General features: G+C 51.4%; 1 protein-coding gene across 2 annotated transcripts in view; it reads right to left on the minus strand.

Moving 5' to 3' along the window:
* The window catches only part of LOC139235100 (bone morphogenetic protein 1-like), a 248390-nt gene that overhangs the window by 109943 nt on the left and 110776 nt on the right, over window positions 1–27671 (minus strand). For both annotated transcript variants that reach the window (XM_070866262.1, XM_070866261.1), the window contains 5 exons: window positions 20736–20819; window positions 15740–15901; window positions 9959–10076; window positions 3916–4094; window positions 311–416 (listed from right to left, as the gene is read on the minus strand). In XM_070866262.1, coding sequence (XP_070722363.1) covers window positions 311–416; window positions 3916–4094; window positions 9959–10076; window positions 15740–15901; window positions 20736–20819 — 649 coding nt within the window. The remainder of the gene's footprint in view (window positions 1–310; window positions 417–3915; window positions 4095–9958; window positions 10077–15739; window positions 15902–20735; window positions 20820–27671) is intronic.

Raw genomic sequence — 27671 nt, forward strand, 5'->3', positions numbered from 1 at the left:
TTTTGAGCATAGGATGGTTTGGAGCAGCTGTAGGCTGTTTGTTGCATCCTCTCCGCGCCCCCTCTCCCCCTCCACCCACCTCCCCACCCCCCCCCACACCCCCAGCTTGGGACCCCGCTCCAGGCAGCGGCTAAGGTCTGCAATAGAGGCCCTCTCAGCACAGGCCGGGGAAGGTCACTGAAGCCCCCATGGGGTGCGTGTGAACACCATCCCTTACCTTGCTGAGCACGGCTACATTCGCCAGCAGAAAACCCGAATAATGTGAGTTAGGCAAAGGCCCCCCCCCTCATCACAGATGCTTGGCTCTAACCTGGAGAAGGTGTTCCTGGCGTAGTGCATGATGCTGTCAAAGTCGTACATTTCCCCCAGCGAGTCCACCTCTTCTGGTTCCATCTTCAGGAAGTTGTACTCTTGCCCTGCGAAGGGGTTCAATAATCGTGAGTGTCCCAATAGTCAGAGGACAGAAGCACAGCTTTATAGAGAGAAGGGCTCGCGGGGCTGTGGGCTTCCAAGTACACACTATCATCTGTCTGTCTGTGGGGTGGACATGTATTGTGCGTGTGTGTGCATGTGTGTATGCGCGCCGTGTGTGTGTGGGTGTGTGCGCTTGTGTGTGTGTATGTGTGTACATGCGCGTGTGTGTTCGTGCATATGTATGTGGAGGACACTGTGTGTGTGTGTGTGAGGAGGGCGTGTGTGTGTGAAGAGAACGTGTGTGTGTGTGTGTGTGTGTGTGTGTGTGTGTGTGCATGTTCGTGCACACGCGTATGTAGGGGACGCATGTGTGTGTGAGGAGAACGTGTGTGTGTGTGTGTGTGTGTGTGTTCATGCGCGCGCATATGTATGTGGAGGACACACGTGAGTGTGTGCGTGGTGCACATGCAAACCAGTCATGTATGCAGGGTGGGGGGAGGTTCTGCGTGTAGTGTGTGTGGGGGAGGTGCAGATTTTTTTTTTTTTATTTTTCGTAGCCAATCTTTCCAATTCTTTGTCAGATCACAAACGCCAGAGGTCACCTTGCACACATCAAGGATCACCCTGCGCTAATGCTCTTAGCCAAAAGGCCTAGAGCCACTGCACCGTTCCTGGAAGTACTGCAATACCAGGTTCGTGCCATGGAGGTGGATGGGTCAGCAACCCCGCACACCTCCTATTTCGGGGGAGGTGCAGATACCTACGTAACCAAGGCACAAGCTGAAATATTCCAGCCACAGATCTGCTGAAACTCTCCTCTCTCCAATACTTGTTCAAACTCCTCTATATAATCTCTGGCTGGTCTTCAGTCAGGAATCCTTAGGTTTAAGGATCCATGAAGGATGGCTGATTTTTGTTTTTATATACTTAAGGTTGGGCTAATCAATTGACAAATTCTCCAGCTCTTTCTGCACACATGAACTTGAGGGAATTTTAATGTAGCTCAGTATGTGTCACCCGTTGCTAAAGCTAGCCACCACTGGAGTCTTCACCTCACTCCTGGGGCTATTCATTGCTGTTTAGTCAACAACTCCATTATCGTTCTGACATATGATTACCAGGATGGTCGAAGGAGAACTAAATGGACCTTGATCTGTTTTTGTCCAGCAATTTCTGTGTTCCTATAAAGGGATTGTTTTTCATTTAATTCATCCCATTAACACGACATGAAGCTCCAACATTCAGAAAGCCAGAGTTACTGATCAGTGAGGCTACAATCGATTTCAGCAAATATTTCTCCAATGTATTTGCTCCATGGGTCCTTTGCTTAAGAATTCATAGCAACACATTTCTATTAAGAACTAGTTGGTTTATTAACAAAGGTTTAACAATCACACTACACATTACCAGTTCATCCACCAGGCTCACAACCACCTGCCCTATCGTGGATCCCCCGAACCCAACTGGCTGGGGTTTTATTGAGTCTTGTGAACATCATGTGACTGGCTAAGACACTCCCAACTCAACAGCTCTACAACTATTTTAGGGTAAAACCGTAAATCATGTGCCCCCATATTAATGGGGGGGGGGGGGCACTAAAACCGACAATGAAACCAATTAATGTTTTACCAGAACTTAACATTTTTTTAGCAGTTGCAGAGGCTCCTCTCTCCAAAGCTCCCAGCTCCCAAGTGAATAGGCCACGCCTCCAACAGCTCAACAACTATTTTGTTGTATACAATTAAGTGCCCCCTGATTGAAGGGGGGGGACACACCAAACATTTTCAAACAAGTGCCCCCTTGATATTTTTTTTTCCCCCTGAGGGCACTGAAACACAAATTATACAAGTGCCCCCTGGCTAAAAGGAGGGGGAGCACTAAAACCGTCAAATGAAACAAATTAAACTTTAGAGAAACATCAAATTAAAATGTGGTTGCCGGGGGTGATGATGCACTCCAGTCCCTCCGGTGCCCACCTCTCACGGAAGGCCGTGAGCGTACCGGTGGACACCGCGTGCACCATCTCCAGGGACACCCTGACTCGGATGTAACTGCGGAAGAGAGGCAGGCAGTCGGGCTGAACGACCCCCTCGACCGCCCGCTGCCTGGACCGGCTGATGGCCACCTTGGCCTGGCCCAGGAGCTGTCCGACGAGGAGGCCCTCGGACCTAACTGCTCCCCTCCGCACAGGGTGCCCAAAGATCAGGAGAGTGGGACTGAAGTGCAACCAGAAATTGAGGAGCAGCCCCTTCAAATAATGAAACATAAAACATAAGAACATAAGAAATAGGAGCAGGAGCTCCGCCATTTGATTCAATCATGGCTGATCCGATCATGGACTCAGCTCCACTTCCCCGCCCGCTCCCCATAACCACTTATCATTTAAGAAACTGTTTATTTCTGTCTTAAATTTATTCAATGTCCCAGCTTCCACAGCTCTCTGAGACAGCAAATTCCACACATTTACAATGTTCAGAGAGAAGAAATTCCTCCTCATTTCAGTTTTAAATGGGCGGCCCCTTATTCTAAGATTATGCCCTCTAGTTCTAGTCTCCCCCATCAGTGGAAACATCCTCTCTGCATTAACCCTGTCAAGCCCCCTCATAATCTTATACGTTTCGATAAGATCACCTCTCATTCTTCTAAATTCCAATGAGTAGAGGCCCAACCTACTCAACCTTTCCTCATAAGTCAATCCCCCCATCTCCGGAATCAACCGAGTGAACCTTCTCTGAACTGCCTCCAAAGCAAGTATATCCTTTCGTAAATATGGAAACCAAAACTGCACACAGTATTCTAGGTGTGGCCTCACCAATACCCTGTATAGCTGTAGCAAGACTTCCCTGCTTTTATACTCCATCCCTTTTGCAATAAAGGCCAATATTCCATTGGCCTTCCTGATCACTTGCTGTACCTGCATACTATCTTTTTGTGTTTCATGCACAAGTACCCCCAGGTCCCGCTGTACTGCAGCACTTTGCAATCTTTCTCCATTTAAATAATAACTTGCTCTTTGATTTTTTTTCTGCCAAAGTGCATGACCTCACACTTTCCAACATTATACTCCATCTGCCAGATTTTTGCCCACTCACTTAGCCTGTCTATGTCCTTTTGCAGATTTTTTATGTCCTCCTCACACATTGCTTTTCCTCTCATCTTTATATCGTCAGCAAACCTGGCTACGTTACACTCGGTCCCTTCTTCCAAGTCACTAAATATATTCAAAAAGGAGTTAGATGTAGTCCTTACTACTAGGGGAATCAAGGGGTATGGCGAGAAAGCAGGAATGGGGTACTGAAGTTGCATGTTCAGCCATGAACTCATTGAATGGCGGTGCAGGCTAGAAGGGCCGAATGGCCTACTCCTGCACCTATTTTCTATGTTTCTATGTTTCTAAGTCGTTAACACTCGTACAGGCTGCCCTTCAGTTTGACAAACGCAAGACGCACAAACTCCTCAAGGCAACAGTGAGAAAGGCTTACTAATACCAGCCACCCTTACCTGGCTGTATGTTCTCCCTTACGATGGTCACGTGATCATCCCGATCGGGCCGCGTGTGCTCATGCCAGAAACCGATGACGTGGCCCAGCTCGTGGACCACAATCCCGAACTTGTCGCAGTTCTTCCCGATGGAGATGGCCTGTGGTCCGCCCCCTCGCCGGCCCACGTAGGAGCAACAGCTGGACACAGAAGCAAAGCACACTCAGCCTCGGCAGAAGGGAAGCGTTTTTAGGAACAGGAAAAGGCCATGAGGGCCAACAGGTCTCTCCCATTGTGAATGTTCCTAGCCTCAGCGTATACCTCAACCCTAGTGCCCTGGGGGAGCGGGGGCTCATTGTGATGTTTGGGCAACAGTGTAGAACAGGCGATATCGATTCAGCCACTTGTAATACAGTTCTCCCGTTGATTGACTGCAACGACAATCAATTCATTCTGCTTGTGTTACCCCCAACATAAAAGTTTGGAATAGACTCCCTGCTGAAGAAGCTAATACATTGTCAGTTAATGTGTCAATGCTTCAAAGGGATATAGACAGGCTAAGTGAGTGGGCAAGAACATGGCAAATGGAATATAATGTGGAGAAATGTGAAGTTATCCTTTGGTAGGAAAATTAGAAAAGCAGAGTATTTTTAAAATGGTGAGCGATTGGGAAATGTTGGTGTTCAGAAGGACCTGGGTGTCCTTGTACACCAATCACTGAAAGTTAACCTGCAGGTACAGCAAGCAATTAAGAAAGCAACTGGTATGTTGGCCTTTATTACAAGAGGATTTGAGTATAAGATTAAAGACGTCTTACTGCAATTATATCGGGCCCTGGTGAGATCACACCTGGAGTATTGTGTACAGTTTTGGTCTCCTTACCCAAAGAAAGATATACTTGCCACAGAGGGAGTGCAACGAAGGTTCACCAGACTGATTCCTGGGATGGGGGGATTGTCCTATGGGGAGAGATTGAGCAGACTAGGCCGATATTCTCTGGAGTTTAGAAGAATGAGAGATGATCTCATTGAAACATACAAAATTCTTACAGGGCTTGACAGGGTAGATGCAGGGAGGGTGTTTCCCCCCGGGCTGGGGAGTCTAGAACCAGGGGTCACAGTCTCAGAATAAGGGGTCGGCCATTTAGGACTGAGATGAGGAGAAATTTCTTCACTCAGAGGGTGGTGAATCTTTGGAATTCTGTGACCCCTGGTGGAATTCTCTACCCCAGAGAGCTTTGGAGGCTCAGTCTTTGAGTATATTCAAGACAGGGATCTATAGATTTTGGGATATTAAGGGAATCAAGGGAGATGGGGATAGTGCAGGAAAGTGGAGTTGAGGTCGAAAATCAGCCATGATCTCATTGAATGGTGGAGTAGGTTCGAGGGGCCGAATGGCCAGCTCCTAATTCTTTTGTTCTTATGTTAATACCTCTTTAAATTTAAGCTGGGTGCGTATCTGGCTAACAATGGGATTGAGAGCTGACGAAGAGTGAGAGAGAGATGATCGAGTGACATGTGGAACAGGATATTTCTACTGACCTAGACATGTCAAGTCAAGGAAGATAATTAGACGAGGATGTGTAATGCAGGCCATGTACCGAACCCAGATTCAACCTACGTACGCCTGCCAACTTCTTCAGATACCTGCCTCGTGTATAGAGCCTTCCTGTAGAAGCCACTGCAATATTACATAGCATTACACAGAAACAAGCCATTTGGCCCAACTGCTCTGTGCTGGTGTTTATGCTCCACACGAGCCTCCTCCCACTCTACTTGATTTCACCCATATCAGCATATCCTTCGAATATTCCCAAATGACTAAAACAGGGGTGTCAGAGAGTATGCTATTGATGGGTGCAATGTATTTGCTACATGGGTCCATTGCTTAAGAATTCATAGCAACACATTGCTATTAAGAACTAGTTGGTTTATTAACAAAGGTTTAATTACACTACACATTACCAGTTCATCCATTAGGCTCACAACTGCATACCTCATCGTGGATGACCTGGACCCAACTGGCTGGGGTTTTATTGAGTCTTGTGAACATCACGTGACTGGCTAAGCCACTCCCAATGCAACAGCTCTACAATGGGGCTGTGAATGGGAAATGGTATGTTATCCATTCTTTCTACATATCCTTTTCCCCGATACACACACACAGTGAGATGAGTAAGTGTGCTGTGCTAAATCACAGAGCAACAGGACTCAGGGCTGTCCTTCAAAGTGCTGAAATTCCTTACCCCCCCTCCCCCCACCCTGCATCCTCCCGGCCTCCCACAGCGTCCAGTGCCACCACTTTTTCATTTATCTCATCATTTCTCCTACCCTTTCCAAACTTGGTGCCCCTGCCGCGCCTCAGCCCTTCAACTGCGTTTCCCAATTTAAAAACATCTTTCGGAAAAAAAGGAAGTGGGGGAGAGAACAATCAAACAACAAATTGCCCAGTCCCTCCGTCACCACAACTAGCAGCCAGTTAGTTGCACACAAGTAGAAGGAACAAAAAGTTAATTTTTAAAAATGTAACAAATTCATATTTTAGGCCAGATAAGAGAGAAACTGTTTCTTCTGGTGGGGGAGTCCAGAACAAAGGGGGCGTAACCTTAAAATTAGAGCCAGGCCGTCCGGGGCTGAGGTCAGGGAGCACTTCTTCACACAAAGGGTGGTGGAAATCTAGAACTCCTTCCCCCCAAAATAACTGCTGATGCTGGAGGTCAACTGAAAATGTGAAAATTGTGTTTTTTTTGGTGGATCTGGATATTACAGGACATGGAGCAAAGGCAGATGGAGTTGAGATAAAGATCAGCCAATTGAATTGAACGGAACAGGCTTGAGGGGCTGAATGGCCTCCTCCTGCTGTGATGCTGCGTGTTCCGTGTGACTATTCCCCAAGCGAGAGGCTTCTGTGCCTCTCGTTCGCACACTCGGTCCGCTTTTACTTGTTAGCAGCTGCGAGGCCCAGGCGGTTTGAAGGCTCCATCCAGCTCAAGTTGCAATAATAAATCAGGTCTCGCACACCACATGAAGATGTTGGTGTTTTTCCAACACAAGGAGTGCGTTAGCCGCTTGCTCTGGGTAGCTCAGTGACAAGCCATGAAGTCCTGTTGACACCATCGAACAGCGCACATTTACACAACAGAGCACATCTGGTCCTCGCGACAACTGTGACCGCCCCTCTGTTGTTTTACTGCTGGGTCCCGCGGGGAAATAGTTCATGTTTACCACTGAGACGCCTGGACCCGAGTATTCATGACATCATTTGGCACCTTTATACAAGTGTTTGACAGGCGTTGCTGCCCCCACAATGAGGCTGCTTTGACATTGACATTTGACACACTTCCCCTCTCTCGGCCTCCTAGATCCAGCTCAGCCAGCTGGAAAGTTGAACGCGAAACAGCGAAGACTCGCTGGCACCGCCAGTCAGGGCGACATGCCTTCGGCCGAGCTGTGGGTATTAACGAGCCCTGGCGGAACCGACTGCCGGCTCGTAGCCAGCGGGCACAAGGCAGGACCCGGGCACTTGAGCCAGGTTGAGACCCAGGCTCGGGCTCTACAATGCAGTGACACCCAGGCCCCAGCCCTCGCGACAACTGCTGTGCTCACCCCAGACATCAACAGTGCACACTGCCTGAAAGGGCGGTGGAAGCAGATTCGATTGTGACTCGCAAAAGGGAGTTGGATAAATACCCGCAAAGGAAACAGTTGCAGGGCTGTGGGGAAAGAGCAGGAGATGGGGATAGTCCAGGAAAGTGGAGTTACATAGAAAATAGGTGCAGGAGTAGGCTATTCGGCCCTTCGAGCCTGCACCACCATTCAATATGATCATGGCTGATCATGTAACTTCAGTACCCCATTCCTGCTTTCTCTGCATACCCCCTGATCCCTTTTTTCGTAAGGGCCACATCTAACTCCCTTTTGAATATCCAACAAACTGGACACAACAACTTGAGTTGAGGTAGAAAATCAGCCATGATCTCATTGAATGGCGGACAGGCTCGAGGGGCAGAATGGCCGACTCCAGCTCCTAATTCTTATGAGTGGATTAATTGGGATAGCTCCATCAAAGTGTCGGCACAGCCACGATGGGTCCAACGGCCTCCTTTGGTGCCGATTGATTTTAATTGTTAAAAACAAAAGCAGTGGTGTGTCACACGCCTTCTCTGTCTCCTGGTTGTAAGGGTCCTGTGTGAAGCAGCTTGGTCAATCACAGCTCAGTTCCGGGTGAGCATGGACCCACAGCATTTGGGCACCATCAATCTCACCTCATTCGACTCAGGATTGGTACCGTGGGCAATGAACAATGTCACACTGATGTGTGAGGGGGCTCGTCTGACACGTGGTCTGAAGCACACCGAGTACAAACATAGAAACATAGAAAATAGGTGCAGGAGTAGGCCATTCGGCCCTTCGAGTCTGCACCGCAGAGTAGTGAGACTTCTTTGCATCTAACTCTTGCTGTACCTGCCCTGGGAGTGTTTGATGGGACAGTGTAGAGGGAGCTTTACTCTGTATCTAACCCGTGCTGTACCTGCCCTGGGAGTGTTTGATGGGACAGTGTAGAGGGAGCTTTACTCTATATCTAACCCCGTGCTGTACCTGCCCTGGGAGTGTTTGATGGGACAGTGTAGAGGGAGCTTTACTCTGTATCTAACCCCCTGTACCTGCCCTGGGAGTGTTTGATGGGACAGTGTAGAGGGAGCTTTACTCTGTATCTAACCCCGTGTTGTACCTGCCCTGGGAGTGTTTGATGGGACAGTGTAGAGGGAGCTTTACTCTGTATCTAACCCCCTGTACCTGCCCTGGGAGTGTTTGATGGGACAGTGTAGAGGGAGCTTTACTCTGTATCTAACCCGTGCTGTACCTGCCCTGGGAGTGTTTGATGGGACAGTGTAGAGGGAGCTTTACTCTGTATCTAACCCGTGCTGTACCTGCCCTGGGAGTGTTTGATGGGACAGTGTAGAGGGAGCTTTACTCTATATCTAACCCCGTGCTGTACCTGCCCTGGGAGTGTTTGATGGGACAGTGTAGAGGGAGCTTTACTCTGTATCTAACCCCCTGTACCTGCCCTGGGAGTGTTTGATGGGACAGTGTAGAGGGAGCTTTACTCTGTATCTAACCCCGTGCTGTACCTGCCCTGGGAGTGTTTGATGGGACAGTGTAGAGGGAGCTTTACTCTATATCTAACCCCGTGCTGTACCTGCCCTGGGAGTGTTTGATGGGACAGTGTAGAGGGAGCTTTACTCTGTATCTAACCCCGTGCTGTACCTGCCCTGGGAGTGTTTGATGGGACAGTGTAGAGGGAGCTTTACTCTGTATCTAACCCCGTGCTGTACCTGCCCTGGGAGTGTTTGATGGGATAGTGTAGAGGGAGCTTTACTCTGTATCTAACCCCGTGCTGTACCTGCCCTGGGAGTGTTTGATGGGACAGTGTAGAGGGAGCTTTACTCTGTATCTAACCCACTGTACCTGCCCTGGGAGTGTTTGATGGGACAGTGTAGAGGGAGCTTTACTCTGTATCTAACCCCCTGTACCTGCCATGGGAGTGTTTGATGGGACAGTGTAGAGGGAGCTTTACTCTGTATCTAACCCCCTGTACCTGCCCTGGGAGTGTTTGATGGGACAGTGTAGAGGGAGCTTTACTCTGTATCTAACCCCCTGTACCTGCCCTGGGAGTGTTTGATGGGACAGTGTAGAGGGAGCTTTACTCTGTATCTAACCCCGTGCTGTACCTGCCCTGGGAGTGTTTGATGGGACAGTGTAGAGGGAGCTTTACTCTGTATCTAACCCCGTGCTGTACCAGCCCTGCTAGATGCTGACACTGGCTTCCTGAAATGGTAGGTGTTCCAAACACTCCCGGGGCAGGCACCCCCTCCCCCCCGCTCTTTCCCCATATCATTCCTTTTCAAGTATTCCCCTTTGAAAGTCATTATTGAATCTGCCCCTACCGCTCTTTCAGACCACAGCAACTCGCTGCAAAAATAAGTCTCCGCCGGTTCCGTTGCCGCGGGTTACAGGTGTTCCCTGTATTGAGGCCAAAGGACAGCTCATCTGGGGATACTCACCCACAGGGTCTGTATGTGAAAACAATATAGCTGTCTTCATCGGTGCGTTCCAGGAATGTGACACAGGTATGTTTCTCCCAATGTCTCATGGCCTGCCTGAAAATAGCTCGCTGGCTCCCTGAAAAAACAGGACAGATCCTTCTCAGTCAGATCAGACAGACAAAGTGCAGAGAGAGAGAGAGAGGGGGTGAGAGATCTCCACACCTTCAGGGTGCATACCCACCCCGAGACATCCCCTTCCAATCACTGGTTGGAGGCCGTGGAATGGATTACCTGCTCTTTACCCACTGATTCACTCCTTGAGAGAGTTGTTCGCTAAAATTATCGCAAGGCGTCTTCCAAAGTTGCAATCTTCTGGAAGAACTGCCTTGCTCGCTTTACTTTTTGGTCTCTTTATTTAAGGAGGGATATACTTGCATTGGAGGCAGTTCAGAGAAGGTTCACGAGGTTGATTCCAGAGATGAGGAAAGGTTGAGCAGGTTGGGCCTATAATCATTGGAGTTTAAAAGAATGAGAGGTGATCTTATTGAAACGTATAAGATTCTGCGGGGGCTGGACAGGGTAGATGCAGAGAGGATGTTTCCCCTCGTGGGGGAATCTAGAACTAGGGGGCATAGTTTCAGAATAAGGGGCCGCCCATTTAAAACGGAGATGAGGAGGAATTTCTTCTCTCAGAGGGTCATGAATCTGTGGCGTTCTCTGCCCCAGAGAGCTGTGGAGGTTGGGTCATTGAATATATTTAAGGCGGAGATAGATTTTTAAACGATAAGGGAATAAAGGGTTATGAGGAGCGGTCGGGGAAGTGGAGTTGAGGCCAAGATCAGATCAGCCATGATCTTACTGAATGGCGGAGCAGGCTCGAGGGGCCGTATGGCCTACTCCTGCTCCTATTTCCTATGGGCCCAAGTTTCCACATGATTTGCGCCTGATTTTTAGGAGCAACTGGTGGAGAACGGACTATCTTAGAAATCGCAATTCTCCACTTTTTTTTCTGCAGTTCTAGTCAGGTAGAACAGTTCTACTTTGGAACAGAATTTTTTCTTCAAAAGGGGGCGTGTCCGGCCACTGACGCCTGATTTCAAATTTCCACAGTGAAAACGTACTCCAAACTAACTTAGAATGGAGCAAGTGAAGATTTTTGTAGAACTGAAAAAACCTTGTCTACACATTAAAAAATCAGGCGCAGGTTACAAATTAGGTGTTGGGAACGAGGGGGGAAGGGAAGTCATTAAATTCTACAATAAATCCTTAGTTATACTTATACAAATATTATACAAATAAATTCAACCTGAATAAACATTTATAAGCAAAGAAAAGATTAAATAAACCATGTTCCTACCTGTGTGAAAATTCTTCAGGCAGATCTTTAGGAAGCGGTTTGCCGTCGGGACCGAAGGCTGAATGGGCCGGGCCCGAGATTTCGGGCAGGGCCCGTCCCCAGCACCAGAGGTAGGTGGCTTTGGGTCGGGTCGGGGAGAGAGGTTCGGTTCAGGGGAGGGAGGGAGAGAGGGGGAGGGGGAGGGAGGGAGAGAGGGGGAGGGAGGGAGAGAGGGAGGGAGAGAGTGAGGGAGGGAGGTCAGGTCGGGGAGGGAGGTCAGGTCGGGGAGAGGGTGGTCAGGTCGGAGAGAGGAAGGTCAGGTCAGAGAGAGGGAGGTCAGGTCGGGGAGAGGGAGGTCAGGTCAGAGAGAGGGAGGTCAGGTCGGGGAGAGGGAGGTCAGGTCGGGGAGAGGGAGGTCAGGTCGGGGAGAGGGAGGTCAGGTCGGAGAGAGGGAGGTCAGGTCAGTGAGAGGGAGGTCAGGTCGGGGAGAGGGAGGTCAGGTCGGGGAGGGAGGTCAGGTCGGGGAGAGGAAGGTCAGGTCAGGGAGAGGGAGGTCAGGTCGGGGAGAGGGAGGTCAGGTCGGGGAGAGGGAGGTCAGGTCGGGGAGAGGGAGGTCAGGTCGGGGAGAGGGAGGTCAGGTCGGGGAGAGGGAGGTCAGGTCAGAGAGAGGGAGGTCAGGTCGGAGAGAGGGAGGTCAGGTCGGGGAGGGAGGTCAGGTCGGAGCAAGGGAGGTCAGGTCGGGGAGAGGGAGGTCAGGTCGGGGAGAGGGAGGTCAGGTCAGAGAGAGGGAGGTCAGGTCGGAGAGAGGGAGGTCAGGTCGGAGAGAGGGAGGTCAGGTTGGGGAGAGGGAGGTCAGGTCGGGGAGGGAGGTCAGGTCGGGGAGAGGGAGGTCAGGTCGGGGAGAGGGAGGTCAGGTCGGAGAGAGGGAGGTCAGGTCGGGGAGAGGGAGGTCAGGTCGGAGAGGGAGGTCAGGTCGAAGAGAGGGAGGTCAGGTCGGAGAGGGAGGTCAGGTTGGGGAGAGGGAGGTCAGGTCGAAGAGAGGGAGGTCAGGTCGGAGAGGGAGGTCAGGTCGGAGAGACGGAGGTCAGGTCGGGGAGAGGGAGGTCAGGTCGGAGAGGGAGGTCAGGTCGAAGAGAGGGAGGTCAGGTCGGAGAGGGAGGTCAGGTCGAAGAGAGGGAGGTCAGGTCGGAGAGGGAGGTCAGGTTGGGGAGAGGGAGGTCAGGTCGGGGAGAGGGAGGTCAGGTCGGAGAGGGAGGTCAGGTCGGGGAGAGGGAGGTCAGGTCGGAGAGAGGGAGGTCAGGTCGGGGAGGGAGGTCAGGTCGGAGCAAGGGAGGTCAGGTCGGGGAGAGGGAGGTCAGGTCGGGGAGAGGGAGGTCAGGTCAGAGAGAGGGAGGTCAGGTCGGAGAGAGGGAGGTCAGGTCGGAGAGAGGGAGGTCAGGTTGGGGAGAGGGAGGTCAGGTCGGGGAGGGAGGTCAGGTCGGGGAGAGGGAGGTCAGGTCGGGGAGAGGGAGGTCAGGTCGGAGAGAGGGAGGTCAGGTCGGGGAGAGGGAGGTCAGGTCGGAGAGGGAGGTCAGGTCGAAGAGAGGGAGGTCAGGTCGGAGAGGGAGGTCAGGTTGGGGAGAGGGAGGTCAGGTCGAAGAGAGGGAGGTCAGGTCGGAGAGGGAGGTCAGGTCGGAGAGACGGAGGTCAGGTCGGGGAGAGGGAGGTCAGGTCGGAGAGGGAGGTCAGGTCGAAGAGAGGGAGGTCAGGTCGGAGAGGGAGGTCAGGTCGAAGAGAGGGAGGTCAGGTCGGAGAGGGAGGTCAGGTTGGGGAGAGGGAGGTCAGGTCGGGGAGAGGGAGGTCAGGTCGGAGAGGGAGGTCAGGTCGGGGAGAGGGAGGTCAGGTCGGAGAGAGGGAGGTCAGGTTGGATCCAGTCCGGGGGCGAGAGTAGAGTCGGGTCGAGTTGGGTGGGAGCGGGAGCGGCAGACCCAGGCGGGTCGAGTCGGGTCCGGTCCGGTCGGGGGGGGGGGGTGGGGGGGAAAGCAGGAGCGGGAGTCGGCAAGAAGCAGGAGCTGGCCGTGGGAGGAGCCTTATTCACGCAGCCCCAGTGAGGCCATTCGGCCAGGGCTAGGGGCTGCGTGCTTCGGGCCCCTCCCACACAGTTCGGCGCCTGGAGCTACTGCACTTGCGTGCCCACTGTAGCGCGCATGTGCAGAGCTCCCGGCACTGTTTTCGGCGCAGGGTCCTAACTCCGCCCCCTACAGCTCCTGCTGCGCCGCGCCGTGGGCCAGGGAGGTGGAGAATATGGAGGGTTTTTTTTAGGCGCACTTTGTGGCGCGAAAAACAGGCGCCCAGCTCGGAGGGGCGCCCGTTTTTTATCGTGTGGAAACTTGGGCCCTATTGTTCTTCTTATTCAGGTTATTCCAACAGGCAGGCCCTGGACATCTATGCACCAGCTATGATTCATCAACTCATTATCTGGCCTCTCATTGGCTGCTCACTTGACATCCCCTCCTGTTATTCAATCGTTATTGTGCCCATTCGCTTTTTTCAAACCCAATTTTCTCCACATTTGTTGAAGGAAGCACCGGTGAGCTGGGCTGTATTTTCAGTGCCCAAGTCATTGCCCCTCCAATGCTCTCCCCAAAGTTACTGACACCTTTGCCCTTGAGTGATGCCAACTGCTGACACATAGTCACTTGGCTAACACCATATTCCCAAATGTAAAGGATGTGTCTTTCAGAAAAACTGAGATGTTGGTTGGTGGGGAGTCAATCGCAGGTTGTCAGGGACACAGTGAAATGTTTAAGATTCTGAGGGGGCTCGACAGGGGAGATGCAGAGAGGATGTTTCCCCTCGTGGGGGAATCTAGAACTCGGGGGCATAGTTTCAGAATAAGGGGTCGCCCATTTAAAATGGGGCTGAGGAGGAATTTCTTCTCTCAGAGGGTCGCGAATCTTTGGAATTCTCTGCCCCAGAGAGCTGTGGAGGCTGGGTGAACATATTTAAGGTGGAGATAGGCAGATTTTTGAACAATAAGGGAGTCAAGGGTTATGGGGAGCGGGCAGGGAAGTGGAGTTGAGGCCAAGATCTGATCAGCCATGATCTTATTGAATGGCGGAGCAGGCTCGAGGGGCCAAATGGCCGACTCCTGCTCCTATTTCTTATGTTCTTATGCACTTAATCAGTGGTGATCAGTGGTCTTACTTGGTCCTGGACTGTCGATCAGGAACCATCAGTAAACTCTGTGCTGTTATTGCAAAGCCCTTTGTTGTTGAGTGAGCAGCAGTATCGACAGAGGTTGAGGAGCAATGCCCTCACCCTCTGTCCTGCCCTGGGAAGACTGGGGAACGTGTGAGAAGTTAAACAGAATGTAAAAGATGGGACTGGAGTCCGAGAGCAAGACTGGCATCCATCATGTTTAAGTTGGAATGACCAATGTCAACACAAGGTGCACAGCATGCTGGTCTAGGCCTTCCCCAGCATGCTGGTCTGGGCCCTCCCCAGCATGCTGGTCTGGGCCTTCCCCAGCATGCTGGTATGGGCCTTCCCCAGCATGCTGGTCTGGGCCTTCCCCAGCATGCCGGTCTGGGCCTTCCCCAGCATGCTGGTCTGGGCCTTCCCCAGCATGCTATGACCAGTGTGTGGACTCTCCACAGGTACCAAGTGGATTTTTCTACGTCCTGGCCTTTGATTAAAACCCTCGGCGCAGAGACAGACCATTCTGCCCAACCGCTCCGTCCCGGTGTTTATGTTCCACACCAGCCCCCTCTCAGACCTCTTCATCTCACCCCATCAACACATCCATCTATTCCTTTCTCACTCCTGTGTTTATCCAGCTTCCCCTTAAATGCATCAATACTATTCGCCTCAACCTCTCCCTGTGGCAGCGAGTTCCACATTCTCACCGCTCACTGGGTAAAGAAGTTTCTCCTGAATTCCTGATTGGATATATTAGTGATGGTCTTGCATTTATGGCCACTAGTTTTGGATTCCCCACAAGTGGAAATGTGTCCTCTACGTCTCCCGTGTCAAACCCCCACCTAATCTTAAAACCACTCTCAGTTCACCCCTCAGCCTTCCCTTTTCCCCAGCCCATTCAGCGTTTCCTGACAGTTCTGCTTTCAGCCTTGTAAATCCTTCTGCACCTGCTCCAGTGCTTCTATATCCTTTTTATAATAGGGAGACATAAATACAGCAGCACTGTTTATAGTTGCACAAAGAATACTTTTGCGTTTTTCTTCAAGAAGCCCAGATCAGTAAGTGACTGGATCAGAAGAGTAAACTTTTTTTTTTATTTGTTCCTGGGATGTGGGCGGGCCGGCATTTATTGCCCATCCCTAATTGCCCCTTGAGAAGGTGGTGGTGAGCCGCCTTCTTGAACCGCTGCAGTCCGTGTGGTGAAGGTGCTCCCACAGTGCTGTTGGGGAGGGACTTATCGATGAGCAGGCTACGTCCCATTGGAGGATGGCGTCTAAACTCACCAGTGAAATTTCCTCCAATCACGTAAGGAATCACCCCCTCGGGCCACACTCGCTCGGGCCGGGAGGTGGAAGCGCGACGCACTCGACTACGCGTCTCATTCTTCCGGAACTTTCTGCCTCTCCGCCGAGTGAACGTCCTTTTGCCATTTCGGATTCCGTCACCTACACATAAGCAGAAGGCAGTCTGAGAACACAGGCACAGCACGGAGCAGATACCGAGATCCTGGAGCAAGGGTTAGTGACTTTACCTGAGGACTCTAATGCAGTGAAATCATCGACTGTGTGTGGGGGGGGGGGGGGGGAAGGAGAATGTCTCCCACTCCCACTTGTCATGTATTTGCTTCATGCGTTCTTTGCTTAAGAATTCACAGCAACACATTGCTATTAAGAACTAATTGGTTTATTAACAAAGGGTTTAACAATCACACGACACATTACCAGTTCATCCACCAGGCTCACAACCACCTGTCTCATCATGGATCCCCCGAACCCAACTGGCTTGTGAACATCATGTGACCGGCTAAGTCACTCCCAACTCAACAGCTCTACAACTATTTTGAGCCTAACATTAAATCAAGTTAGGAGTTAGATGTAGTCCTTACTACTCGGGGGATCAAGGGGTATGGCGAGAAATCAGGAATGGGATACTGAAGTTGCATGTTCAGCCATGAACTCATTGAATGGCGGTGCAGGCTCGAAGAGTCGAATGGCCTACTCCTGCACCTATTTTCAATGTTTCTATGTTTCTAAGTGCCCCCTTTTGGTAAGGGCACTAGAACAAACAAATTTCCAAATAAAACTTTAAAGGAAACTTAAATCAAATTAAAATTTGGTTGCCGGGGGTGATGATGCACTCCAGTCCCTCCGGCGCCCGCCTCTCGCGGAAGGCCGCGAGTGTACCGGTGGACACCGCGTGCTCCATCTCCAGGGACACCCTGGCTCGGATGTAACCGCGGAAGAGAGGCAGGCAGTCAGGCTGAACGACCCCCTCGACCGGCTGATGGCCCCCTTGGCCGTGCCCAGGAGCAGTCCTACGAGGAGGCCCTCGGACCTGCCCGCTCCCCTCCGCACAGGGTGCCCAAAGATCAGGCCATGCCCAGGAGTCAATAGCTCGACAAACCTGTGAGCATCCTCACTGGTACCTACATTACACCACTATCCCAGCAGCTCCCGCTCCCCCTGCTCCTGTCGCTCAGGGAGATGGGAGAGGGAGAGAATGCGAAGCAGATCATTTACTGCTGTGTGGCATTTGCCCAGTATTTTCAAGACAAAAAACACGGCAGGAAGATGGATTGAGTATCTCCAGTAACCGCGAAGGCATCGCTCCTTCTCTCATCACCAGCGAAGGTCACAGGTGAAGGGGAACGACTGCCGAGTGTTCCCAGCACTATATTATGTGGCTCCGATGGATTCTGTTCACTGTCAATGACTTATGTGTCAGTTAGTTACTCGTTAAGTATTCATCAAGTTTCTTTCAGACCTTCCAGCAGCAACAAGACAAATTTCTAAAGTACTCCTTCCCCATCGCTGTTTTAATACAGATTCTAAGTCATGCATTACCGTAAAAAGAGGGAAAAAAATTGTTTCCATAGCATTGCAACCACTCTATCAAAGACTCCAAAATACTTCACGTACATGAAATGACTGAAGCACAGTGACTGTTGTTGCGGAGGTGAATAAGGCAGTCACTTAGCACACAGTCACATCCCCGGTCAGCCGTGGCTCAGTGGGTCGCACTCTCACCTCTGAGTCACAAGGTCGTGGGTTCAAGTCCCACTCCAGGGACTTGAGCACATAAATCCAGGCTGACACTCCCAGTGCAGTGCTGAGGGAGTGCCGCACTGTCGGAGGTGCCGTCTTTCAGATGAGACGTTAAACCGAGGCCCTGTCTGCTCTCTCAGGTGGATGTAAAAGATCCCACGGCACTATTTTGAAGAAGAGCAGGGGAGTTATCCCCGGGTGTCCTGGGGCCAATATTTATCCCTCAATCAACATAACAAAAAACAGATTATCTGGTAATTATCACGTTGCTGTTTGTAGGAGCTTGCTGTGCGCAAATTGGCTGCTGCGTTTCCCACATTATAACAGCGACTACACTCCAAAAAGTATTTCATTGGTTGTAAAGCACTTTGAGACGTCCGGTGGTCGTGAAAGGCGCTATATAAATGCAAGTCTTTCTTTTTTTTCCTTTCAAACAGCAATGTGTGGAATGACCAGTTTAAACTATGTGGGATGAATGTAAGCACAGGGAGACTCCCTGCTCTCCCTCCAATGGTGCCATGGGATCTTTAACATCCAACCTCAGCCACTTTAACGGACGGGGCGGACCGTGATTTAACGTGGTGCCTGAAGGCCAGCACCTCCAACAGTGTCGCATTCCCTCAGTGCTGCAATGAAGGACCAGCATCGATTTCGTGCTCAGGTCCCTCAAGTGGGGTTCGAACCCTAAGGAACAAGTGCCGCCAACTGAGCCAAGCTGCAAAGAAAGATTCTTGTGCAGACGTCAAAGCGAGACTGAAATTTTCCTGTTGTACAAGGGAGCCCTTTTTCACAAAATATCCCTTGTTGTATAACTTGCTTTCTGGTTCCTGCCTGCCATCGCAAATTTCCCCCTCCCTCTCTGTAATGTATTTGCTTCATGGGTTCTTTGCTTAATAATTCATAGCAACACACTGCTATTAAGAACTAGTTGGTTTATTAGCAAAGGTTTAACAATCACACTACACATTACCCGTTCATCCACCAGGCTCACAACCACCTGCCCCATCGTGGATTCCCCCGAACCCAATTGGCTGGGGTTTTATTGAGTCTTGTGAACATCACGTGACTGGCTAAGCCATTCCCAACTCAACAGCTCTACAGCTATTTTGTTGAAGACGATAAACAAGTGCCCCCTGATTAAAGGGGGGGTCACACTCTAGAATCTTTCATTCCAGTGCCCCTTGTTTTTTTAGGGCACCAAAAACGCAAATTATACAAGTGCCCCCTGGCTAAAAGGGGAGGGGCACTAAACCGACACAATAAACAAATTAAACTTTGGCAGTAACTTAAATCAAATTAAAATTTGGTTGCCGGGGGTGATGATGCACTCCAGTCCCTCCGGCGCCCACCTCTCGCGGAAGGCCGCGAGCGTACCGGTGGACACCGCCTGCTCCATCTCCAGGGGCACCCTGGCTCGGATGTAACCGCGGCAGAGAGGCAGGCAGTCGGGCTGAACGACCCCCTCGACCGCCCGCTGCCTGGACCGGCTGATGGACAACAGCTCTACAAATCTGTGAGCATCCTCACGGGTGCCTACATAACAGTCTCCTGCTGAACTTGATGGCTCTCGTTGGGGTTAGGATACCACTGGCACCAGCCTCTGAACTCTCACTCACATGGCCATTCTAGACAGTGAGTGTCAGCGGGAGTTTAGCTGGGGTGGGGGTGAGGCGGGGGGGGGGGGGGGCGATGGGGCTCACGATCAAGGTGAACCCCGCCTCCATGAGTAATCCCTTTCCAAACAGGGTGACTGGACAGCGATCAGGAGCAGGATCCCTGCCGGGTTGTTTTCTCTCATACATCCCATGGAGTTCAGCGAACCCATCACAGATTGCATTCTGTACCACATGTGGAACTTACTTCATTTTAGCTTTTTCATTGGGGGCGGGGGCAGGCAGGAAGACTTGCATTTATATGGCCTACTCCTGCTCCTTTCATAAGAACAGAAGAAATAGGAGCAGGAGTAGTTCATACGGCCCCTCAAACCCGCTCCGCCATTCAATACGATCATGGCTGATCTGATCATGGACTCAGCTCCACTTCCCCGCCCGCTCCCCATAATCCCTTATTCCCTTATCGTTTAAGAAACTGTCTATTTCTGTCTTAAATTTATTCAATGTCCCAGCTTCCACAGCTCACTGAGGCAGCTAATTCCACAGATTTACAACCCTCAGAGAAGAAATTTCTCCTCATCTCAGTTTTAAATGGGTGGCCCTTATTCTAAGATCATGCCCCCTAGTTCTGGTCTCCCCCATCAGTGGAAACATCCTCTCTGCATCCACCTTGTCAAGCCCCCTCATAATCTTATACGTTTCGATAAGATCACCTCTCATTCTTCTGAATTCCAATGAGTAGAGGCCCAACCTACTCAACCTTTCCTCATAAGTCAACCCCCTCATCCCCGGAATCAACCTAGTGAACCTTCTCTGAACTGCCTCCAAAGCAAGTATATCCTTTCGTAAATATGGAAACCAAAACTGCACGCAGTATTCCAGGTATGGCCTCACCAATACCCTTCTTTTATACCCCATCCCCTTTACAATAAAGGCCAAGATATCACTGCACGTCCCAATACGCATTATAGCCAATGAAGTACTTTTGGAATGTAGTCACTGTTGTAATGTGGGAAATGCAGCAGTCAATTTGCGCACAGCAAGCTCCCACAAACAGCAATGTGATAAAGAACTGATAATCTGTTTTTGTTTTGTGGATTGAGGGATAAATATTGGTATATGCGGTGGAGCCTGGTCTCCAGTCGTCTTGGATCCCCTTGCCACTGGACCAGGACCTCGCTCTGTCAAGCCCGTGGGGTGGCTGGTGTGCAACGGCCACCCCACGTTAAAAAAATTCGCGCACAGGCATCTTCCTCCGTTTAAAATGAGTTCATCGGTCACCTGAGTACTCATTTTTAATGTGGAAGCAAGTCATCCTCAACCCCGAGGGACCTGCCTATGATAATGAAATATTGGCCAGGACACCGGGGAGTTATCCCTCCCCTGGTCTTCTTCAAAATAGCGCCGCAGGATTTTACGCCCACCTGAGAGGGCAGACGGGGCCTCGGTTTAACGTCTCATCCGAAAGACGGCACCTCCGACAGTGCAGCACTGCCCTGGAGTGTCGGCTGGATTTTTGTGCCCAAGTCTCTGGAGTCGAGGGAGAGGACGGGAGGCAATTGACGGCAATAATTCCCCTGGCACAAGCTTTCACCGGAAGTTCAGATGGTGTGGGGTTTTACCTCTCCGTGCGTTCCTGTTGGGTCGGCCAGCTCGGTCATCCTTCGGGAGGCTCGTCCCGTTCCAGTGCAGACCGTTTAGCTGACCTGAGGACAAGAAAGAAGCAGCTCAGATTTTATTTCAGTTGAACAAGCTTCACTCCAAGGGTTTAAATGGGGCGCCAATGTCTTCCAGCATTGTGAACCTGATCCCAGGTTGTTCCATACACATTGCGAATAAATAATGTATGGTATATGGAACTGTCACACAATTGTAAAGCATCAAATACACGCTGTACAGCTCCACTGATGGGTAAAGGCACTGCCCAGTTGTATTAGCTAATCTGAGCCCTAATAGCACTTGAGAGTGTGTGTGTGTGCACGGGGGACTGTGTGAGAGAGACCGTATGTGTGTATGAGAGACCATGTGTGTGCGCGAGAGACTGCGTGTGTGTGTGTGCGTGTGCGAGACTGCGTGTGCGCGCGCGAGAGGGACACTGTGTGCGCGAGAAAGAGAGTGTGTGTGCAAGAGAGATACTGTGTGTGTGCGAGCAAGACTGAGCATGAGAGACTGTGTGAGAGAGAGAGAGAGAGAGAGACTGTGTGTGAGTGTGTGTGGGTGCGCGTGCGTGTGGCCATTTGAGTGAGGGATCGCAGAGAAAGCTGCGCTTGTGGAACTGCACCCAATGATGTTAGCGCGTCAAGACAGGAAGAGAAAAATGGGAAAAAAGAGCAGACTTCAAAAGGGGGAGAATAAGGTGCAGGAGACCACAGACTAGATCACAAAGCACAACTTATAGACTGTGCAAAGCTGGTTAGACATTTGAATTTTTAAACAAAAACCTTGCTGAAATATATCGCTCTAAATACTGGCAGCATGCTTCATCTGCGTAATAAATAAATGGCCCTTCGGTTATACAGTGGCCTTGGATGTGCAATGATAATTGAAATGGACTCAGACACCTCTAACCGCGGAGTCAGTGATCTGCTGATGTGACCCTCCAACACAAGCAGTGTTTGTGCTTTGCCCCAGATGTACAGAGGTCAAGGTTCGTTATCTAACGGCACCCATTAGAGCCGGAGAGGGGCGGCTGACAGGCGACTAAGTCCTTACCGTCGGCGGCGACTGCGTTCCTCGGCTCACGGGAAATTCGGTCGGGAGGTGCGGGCGGCGCCAAGATGTACCGCTGCACGCTCGGCCGCCACCCATGTGGTGACATCATCGAGCGCTACAAACACCCCCTTGCCGCCGCCGCGGCTGCGAGAGTCGGTGAGTGCGGTTGGCCTGGGAAAGTTGGTGGGACATGGGGGGGGGGGGGGTTCCGGAGTGGGAGTGTCCAGGGATCAAGGTCAGTGGTTATGGTTATTATTTTTTACCATTTATGTATTAATGGGACCAGTGGGGAAGTGTGGGTGTGGGGCAGGGAAAGAGTCGGAAACGTTTTTTTTTTAAAAACTCCCATGCCAGCAGCCGACCGTGGGGAAATTCGGCCGGCCCCCTGAGACGCCGCTCCCTTGGCGCCCGAGCGCGAGTGTGCAACGCCATTTTTAGCGTTGCTCTCTCATCTTTGGGCGTCAAAACTGAATTTTGCAGAGTTTGAGGCGGCCCGGCGTTAAAACCAGCGCTCAGCCCGTGTCACCGCCTCAAACATGGCCGGACTGAACTTCGACCCCGTAAAGTCCCAGTAAAATAAGGACTTCCTCTCCCACTCCCGCGGATATGGCGATTTGCTTCTGAGAAACCTCCTATCGCAGGACCACGATACAGAGAAATGTAGGGAAAGCGTCAAAATCCGAGGTGCAAGACTCCACCAAGTTTGCAAAGAGTAGGACAGAAGGCAGGCCTAGAGGATGAAGGAGAGACTGTGGGAGCCGAGGAGGGTTACAATTCAGGCTTGTTTCCAATAGCTTCTAGTTGTATTCAATATAAAAGCAGACTTCCATAGACTTCGGATCAGAAAACTTGGCCTGGTGTCCAATCTATCTGACGCCTGCCATGCCCAGGGTGAACACTGACGCTTTTCCCATTGGTACAGACATTGGAAACGGTGAGGGTTGCTAATCCTCCAGGATTGTCCTGAAGTTTCCAGGAATTAAAGATTGATTATCTGGACACCGTTGAGAGCAATACGTGGAAAAAGACACAGGGAATTAAAAAAATTGTGCGCTCTTTTTTTCCCCCATTTTTCCATTCCCCACAGACAGTGGGGAACCGTCCAATCGGGTAATTGAAGAGTCTGTCTGCTCTCCAATTGGTGAGGGCAGGTGTTGCTTGGCAAGTGTGGACAGTGTTGGGCGGCCAATGGCGGGAGGTCATGTGATGAAACCTCCAGGAATACGTCCAGAGTTAGCGACCCGAGAAACAGCACGGGTTATCCTGGTCGCTCCCGATCTCTCGGAAAACCAGTGGGTGAAATAACACAATGAGAGACTATGGGCCTGAAATTGTGGGCTCTCCGGGCACGTACGACGTGCAAGTTCCGGGTTTAGGCGTGCGCTGTGCACGTGCATAAACCCAGAACTTCTGACCGATCGCTCGCGTCCCCAGGAGAAGGGCCTTCGCGGGCAGAGATTTGGGCTGTTTGCCCAACTCCTGCCCAGCGAATGGCCTTCAAACTCTTACGCCTGGTAAAAACAGGCCTAATGCTTGCTTTTACCAGCATAAGAGTTTTAAAAGATAGTAAAATAAAATAACAATAATTTTAAAAACCCTGTCCATTGAGGTAAGTTTTAATTTTACCCCCATTTTAAAAAACTTCTTTTGTCCAAAATAATTAATTCAATTTCAATTAATTTTAAATATGTTAAATGTTTTTCTTATATATTTCAAATGTTTGTATGTTTTGGGGGCGATCTCCATTCACAGAAACGGTAATCTCCGCACAAACGGAACTCCCCATTACTGAATGGGGACACGCCATTTTCATTGGTTGATCCGGCCCACGTGACTCCAGGCTGCACGCACACTGCTGGAATACGTGGGCCCTTACACTGGGCTGTGTATCGAGGTATCGGAGCAGAATTCTTCCTTCCTCCGGGACCACCGGGTACATTTGTCAATATTTTTGTGATCGGAGGCATCCACCAGCAGAAGCCTCGCATCGCAATTTCAGGGCCTATATGATTGGGTTGAAAAATGAAAATCGGCACATGAGTTTATTAAGAGCCAGAAAATATATAGAAGTAAAATAGATCAATCAGTATAGCAATAGAATAGTGCAGCGCTCACTTTCAAATAGTTCTAAAACAACACGTGTCCCTCGTCATAGCCAAACTCTGCAGTAAATGTTATAACTTGCACTAAAGGTCAATGATAAAAAAATATTTAACTTTGTAAAGCCAGAATAGCTTTCAGTCTTCGTAGTAATAGTGAGGGGAGAATTGAAGAACCTAGGTTTCCAACCTGCTGATATGCATCCCTTTGAAGTCAAGCTGATACAATCATAGAATCATACAGCACAGAAGGAGGCCATTCAGCCCATCATAGGAACGTAGGAATAGGAGGCCACTCAGCCCCTCGAGCATATTCCGCCGTTCTCACACAGGTCTGTGTGAGAACACCATCGCAGGTCAGGTCTATAAATAGAGCTGGAGCACTGGGCCCTGGAACATCGTGGGCGGAGGTGCGGCGAATGAGGGTCCGGGGCCCAGAAGAGCCGAGGGCCCAGGGGCAGCACGGGCCCAGCCCACACTGCGACACACTAGGTCCATGCAGCAGAGCAGGTCTCCAATCGTCCTGGTTAACCCTTGCCACTGGACCAAGGCCTGGCTCTGTCAAGCCCGTGTGGTGGCTGGTGTGCAACGGTCACCCCACGTTAAAAAAATCCACGCACAGGGCATCTTCCGCCCCCTCAACTGGAGTTCAGGACTGGAACAGCGGGTCCTTCATCGAAACATCTGTGAACTCTTGTGGAAGCAAGTCATCCTCGTTCGAGGGACCGCCTATGGTGATGATGAGAGTTGATCTATGACCCAAATCCATATACTGACCTTTATACCATATCCCTTAATACCCCCAGATAACAAAACTTTACCAATCACAGAGTAAAAGTCAACCTAGCTTCAACTGCCGTTTGCAGATAAGAGCTGTGCTGGCTCTTTGAAAGTCCGATTAGTCTCATGCCGCCCGCTCTTTCCCTACAGCTCTGCAAATGTCCCGTTTTAAGTAGGTATCCAATTCCCTTTCAAAAGTTACTACTGAATCTGCTTCCATCACCCTTTCAGACAGCGCAATTCAGATCATAAAAACTCACTCCTTAAATACTATTTTTTTGCCAATAATCATAAACCTGTCTCTTCGGATTACCGACGCTCGTGTCAGTGGAAACAGTTTGTCCTTATTTATTCTATCCAAAATGTTCATAATTTTGAACACCTCTCTTAAATCGCCCCTTAACCTTATTTGCTCCCAAAAGGACAATCCCAGCTTCTCTGGTCTCTCCACGAAACTGAAGACCCTCATCCCTGGGACAATTAATTAAAACTATCCCATTGATTGGCAGGTCTCCAGGTTGATACAGGCTGCTCCCTGTGGCATTGTCTTGGAAAAAAAACAGGGCGTGTAAACTCCCCGCTCACTTGGCAAGTCCACAGTCAGACACATTTCCTCAGACCGAAGCAGAGCCTCAGAGAGGAAAAGAGCGACCACTGGAATACTCTTGGCTCGGAGAATCTGCAGCTCCCACCTCTGTGACGTGCATTTCACACCTCCTCCAGCACCCAGCCCCCAGCACCCTCAGCTCACCCAGCACCCAGCACCCTCAGCACACTCAGCTCACCCAGCACCCAGCATCCTCAGCACAACCAGCACCCTCAGCTCATCCAGCACCCTCAGCTCACCCAGCACCCAGCACCCTCAGCACAACCAGCACCCTCAGCTCACCCAGCACCCTCAGCTCACCCAGCACCCTCAGCTCACCCAGCACCCTCAGCTCACCCAGCACCCAGCACCCTCAGCACACTCAGCTCACCCAGCACCCTCAGCTCACCCAGCACCCTCAGCACAACCAGCACCCTCAGCTCATCCAGCACCCTCAGCTCACCCAGCACCCAGCACCCTCAGCACAACCAGCACCCTCAGCTCACCCAGCACCCAGCACCCTCAGCACAACCAGCACCCTCAGCTCACTCAGCACAACCAGCACCCTCAGCTCACCCAGCACCCTCAGCTCACCCAGCACCCCCAGCACCCAGCACCCTCAGCACAACCAGCACCCTCAGCTCACCCAGCACCCTCAGCTCACCCAGCACCCTCAGCACACCCAGCACCCTCAGCTCACCCAGCACCCTCAGCACACCCAGCACCCTCAGCACAACCAGCACCCTCAGCTCATCCAGCACCCTCAGCTCATCCAGCACCCTCAGCTCACCCAGCACCCAGCACCCTCAGCACAACCAGCACCCTCAGCTCATCCAGCACCCTCAGCTCACCCAGCACCCAGCACCCTCAGCACAACCAGCACCCTCAGCTCACTCAGCACAACCAGCACCCTCAGCTCACCCAGCACCCTCAGCTCACCCAGCACCCTCAGCACACCCAGCACCCAGCACCCTCAGCACAACCAGCACCCTCAGCTCACCCAGCACCCTCAGCACACCCAGCACCCTCAGCTCACCCAGCACCCTCAGCACACCCAGCACCCTCAGCTCACCCAGCACCCTCAGCACACCCAGCACCCTCAGCACACCCAGCACCCTCAGCTCACCCAGCACCCTCAGCTCACCCAGCACCCTCAGCACAACCAGCACCCTCAGCACAACCAGCACCCTCAGCTCACCCAGCACCCAGCACCCTCAGCACAACCAGCACCCTCAGCTCATCCAGCACCCTCAGCTCATCCAGCACCTCAGCACTCCCAGCACCCTCAGCACCCTCAGCACACCCAGCACCCTCAGCACACCCAGCACCCTCAGCACCTTCAGCACTCCCAGCACCTTCAGCACTCCCAGCACCCTCAGCACTCCCAGCACCCTCAGCACTCCCAGCACCCTCAGCACTCCCAGCACCCTCAGCACTCCCAGCACCCTCAGCACTCCCAGCACCCTCAGCACTCCCAGCACCCTCAGCACTCCCAGCACCCTCAGCACTCCCAGCACCCTCAGCACTCCCAGCACCCTCAGCACTCCCAGCACCCTCAGCACTCCCAGCACCCCCAGCACTCCCAGCACCCCCAGCACCCTCAGCACTCCCAGCACCCTCAGCACTCCCAGCACCCTCAGCACTCCCAGCACCCTCAGCACTCCCAGCACCCTCAGCACTCCCAGCACCCTCAGCACTCCCAGCACCCTCAGCACTCCCAGCACCCTCAGCACTCCCAGCACCCTCAGCACTCCCAGCACACCCAGCACTCCCAGCACACCCAGCACTCCCAGCACTCCCAGCACCCCCAGCACCCCCAGCACCCCCAGCACTCCCAGCACTCCCAGCACTCCCAGCACTCCCAGCACTCCCAGCACTCCCAGCACTCCCAGCACTCTCAGCCACACTCAAAAGGAATGGTTTGAAATCTCTCGCGGATCCTACTTTGAAACAATATCAAATGTGGTGATTCTGATCTCGCACAAGTGTTCCACACTCTGAGGTCCTGGGACAGAATGAGTTAGAGCAGGAGATGGTGTGACAGTCTTTCATCCTGGGTCTTAAAAAAAGTGGCTGCAGAGATAGTGGATGCATCGGTTGTCATCTAACAAAATTCCCTGGATTCTGGGGAGGTCCCAGCGGATTGAAAAACCGCAAATGTAACGCCCCTATTTAAAAAAAGGAGGCAGACAAAAAGCAGGAAACTATAGACCAGTTAGCCTAACATCTGTCGTTGGGAAAATGCTGGAGTCCATTATTAAGGAAGCAGTAGTGAGACATTTGGAAAAACATGATTCAATCAAGCAGAGTCAGCATAGTTTTATGAAAGGGAAATCATGTTTGACAAATTTGTTGGAGTTCTTTGAGGATGTAACAAGCAG

The sequence above is a fragment of the Pristiophorus japonicus genome, chromosome 22 (genome assembly GCF_044704955.1).
Source record: "Pristiophorus japonicus isolate sPriJap1 chromosome 22, sPriJap1.hap1, whole genome shotgun sequence".
NCBI lineage: Eukaryota > Metazoa > Chordata > Chondrichthyes > Pristiophoridae > Pristiophorus > Pristiophorus japonicus.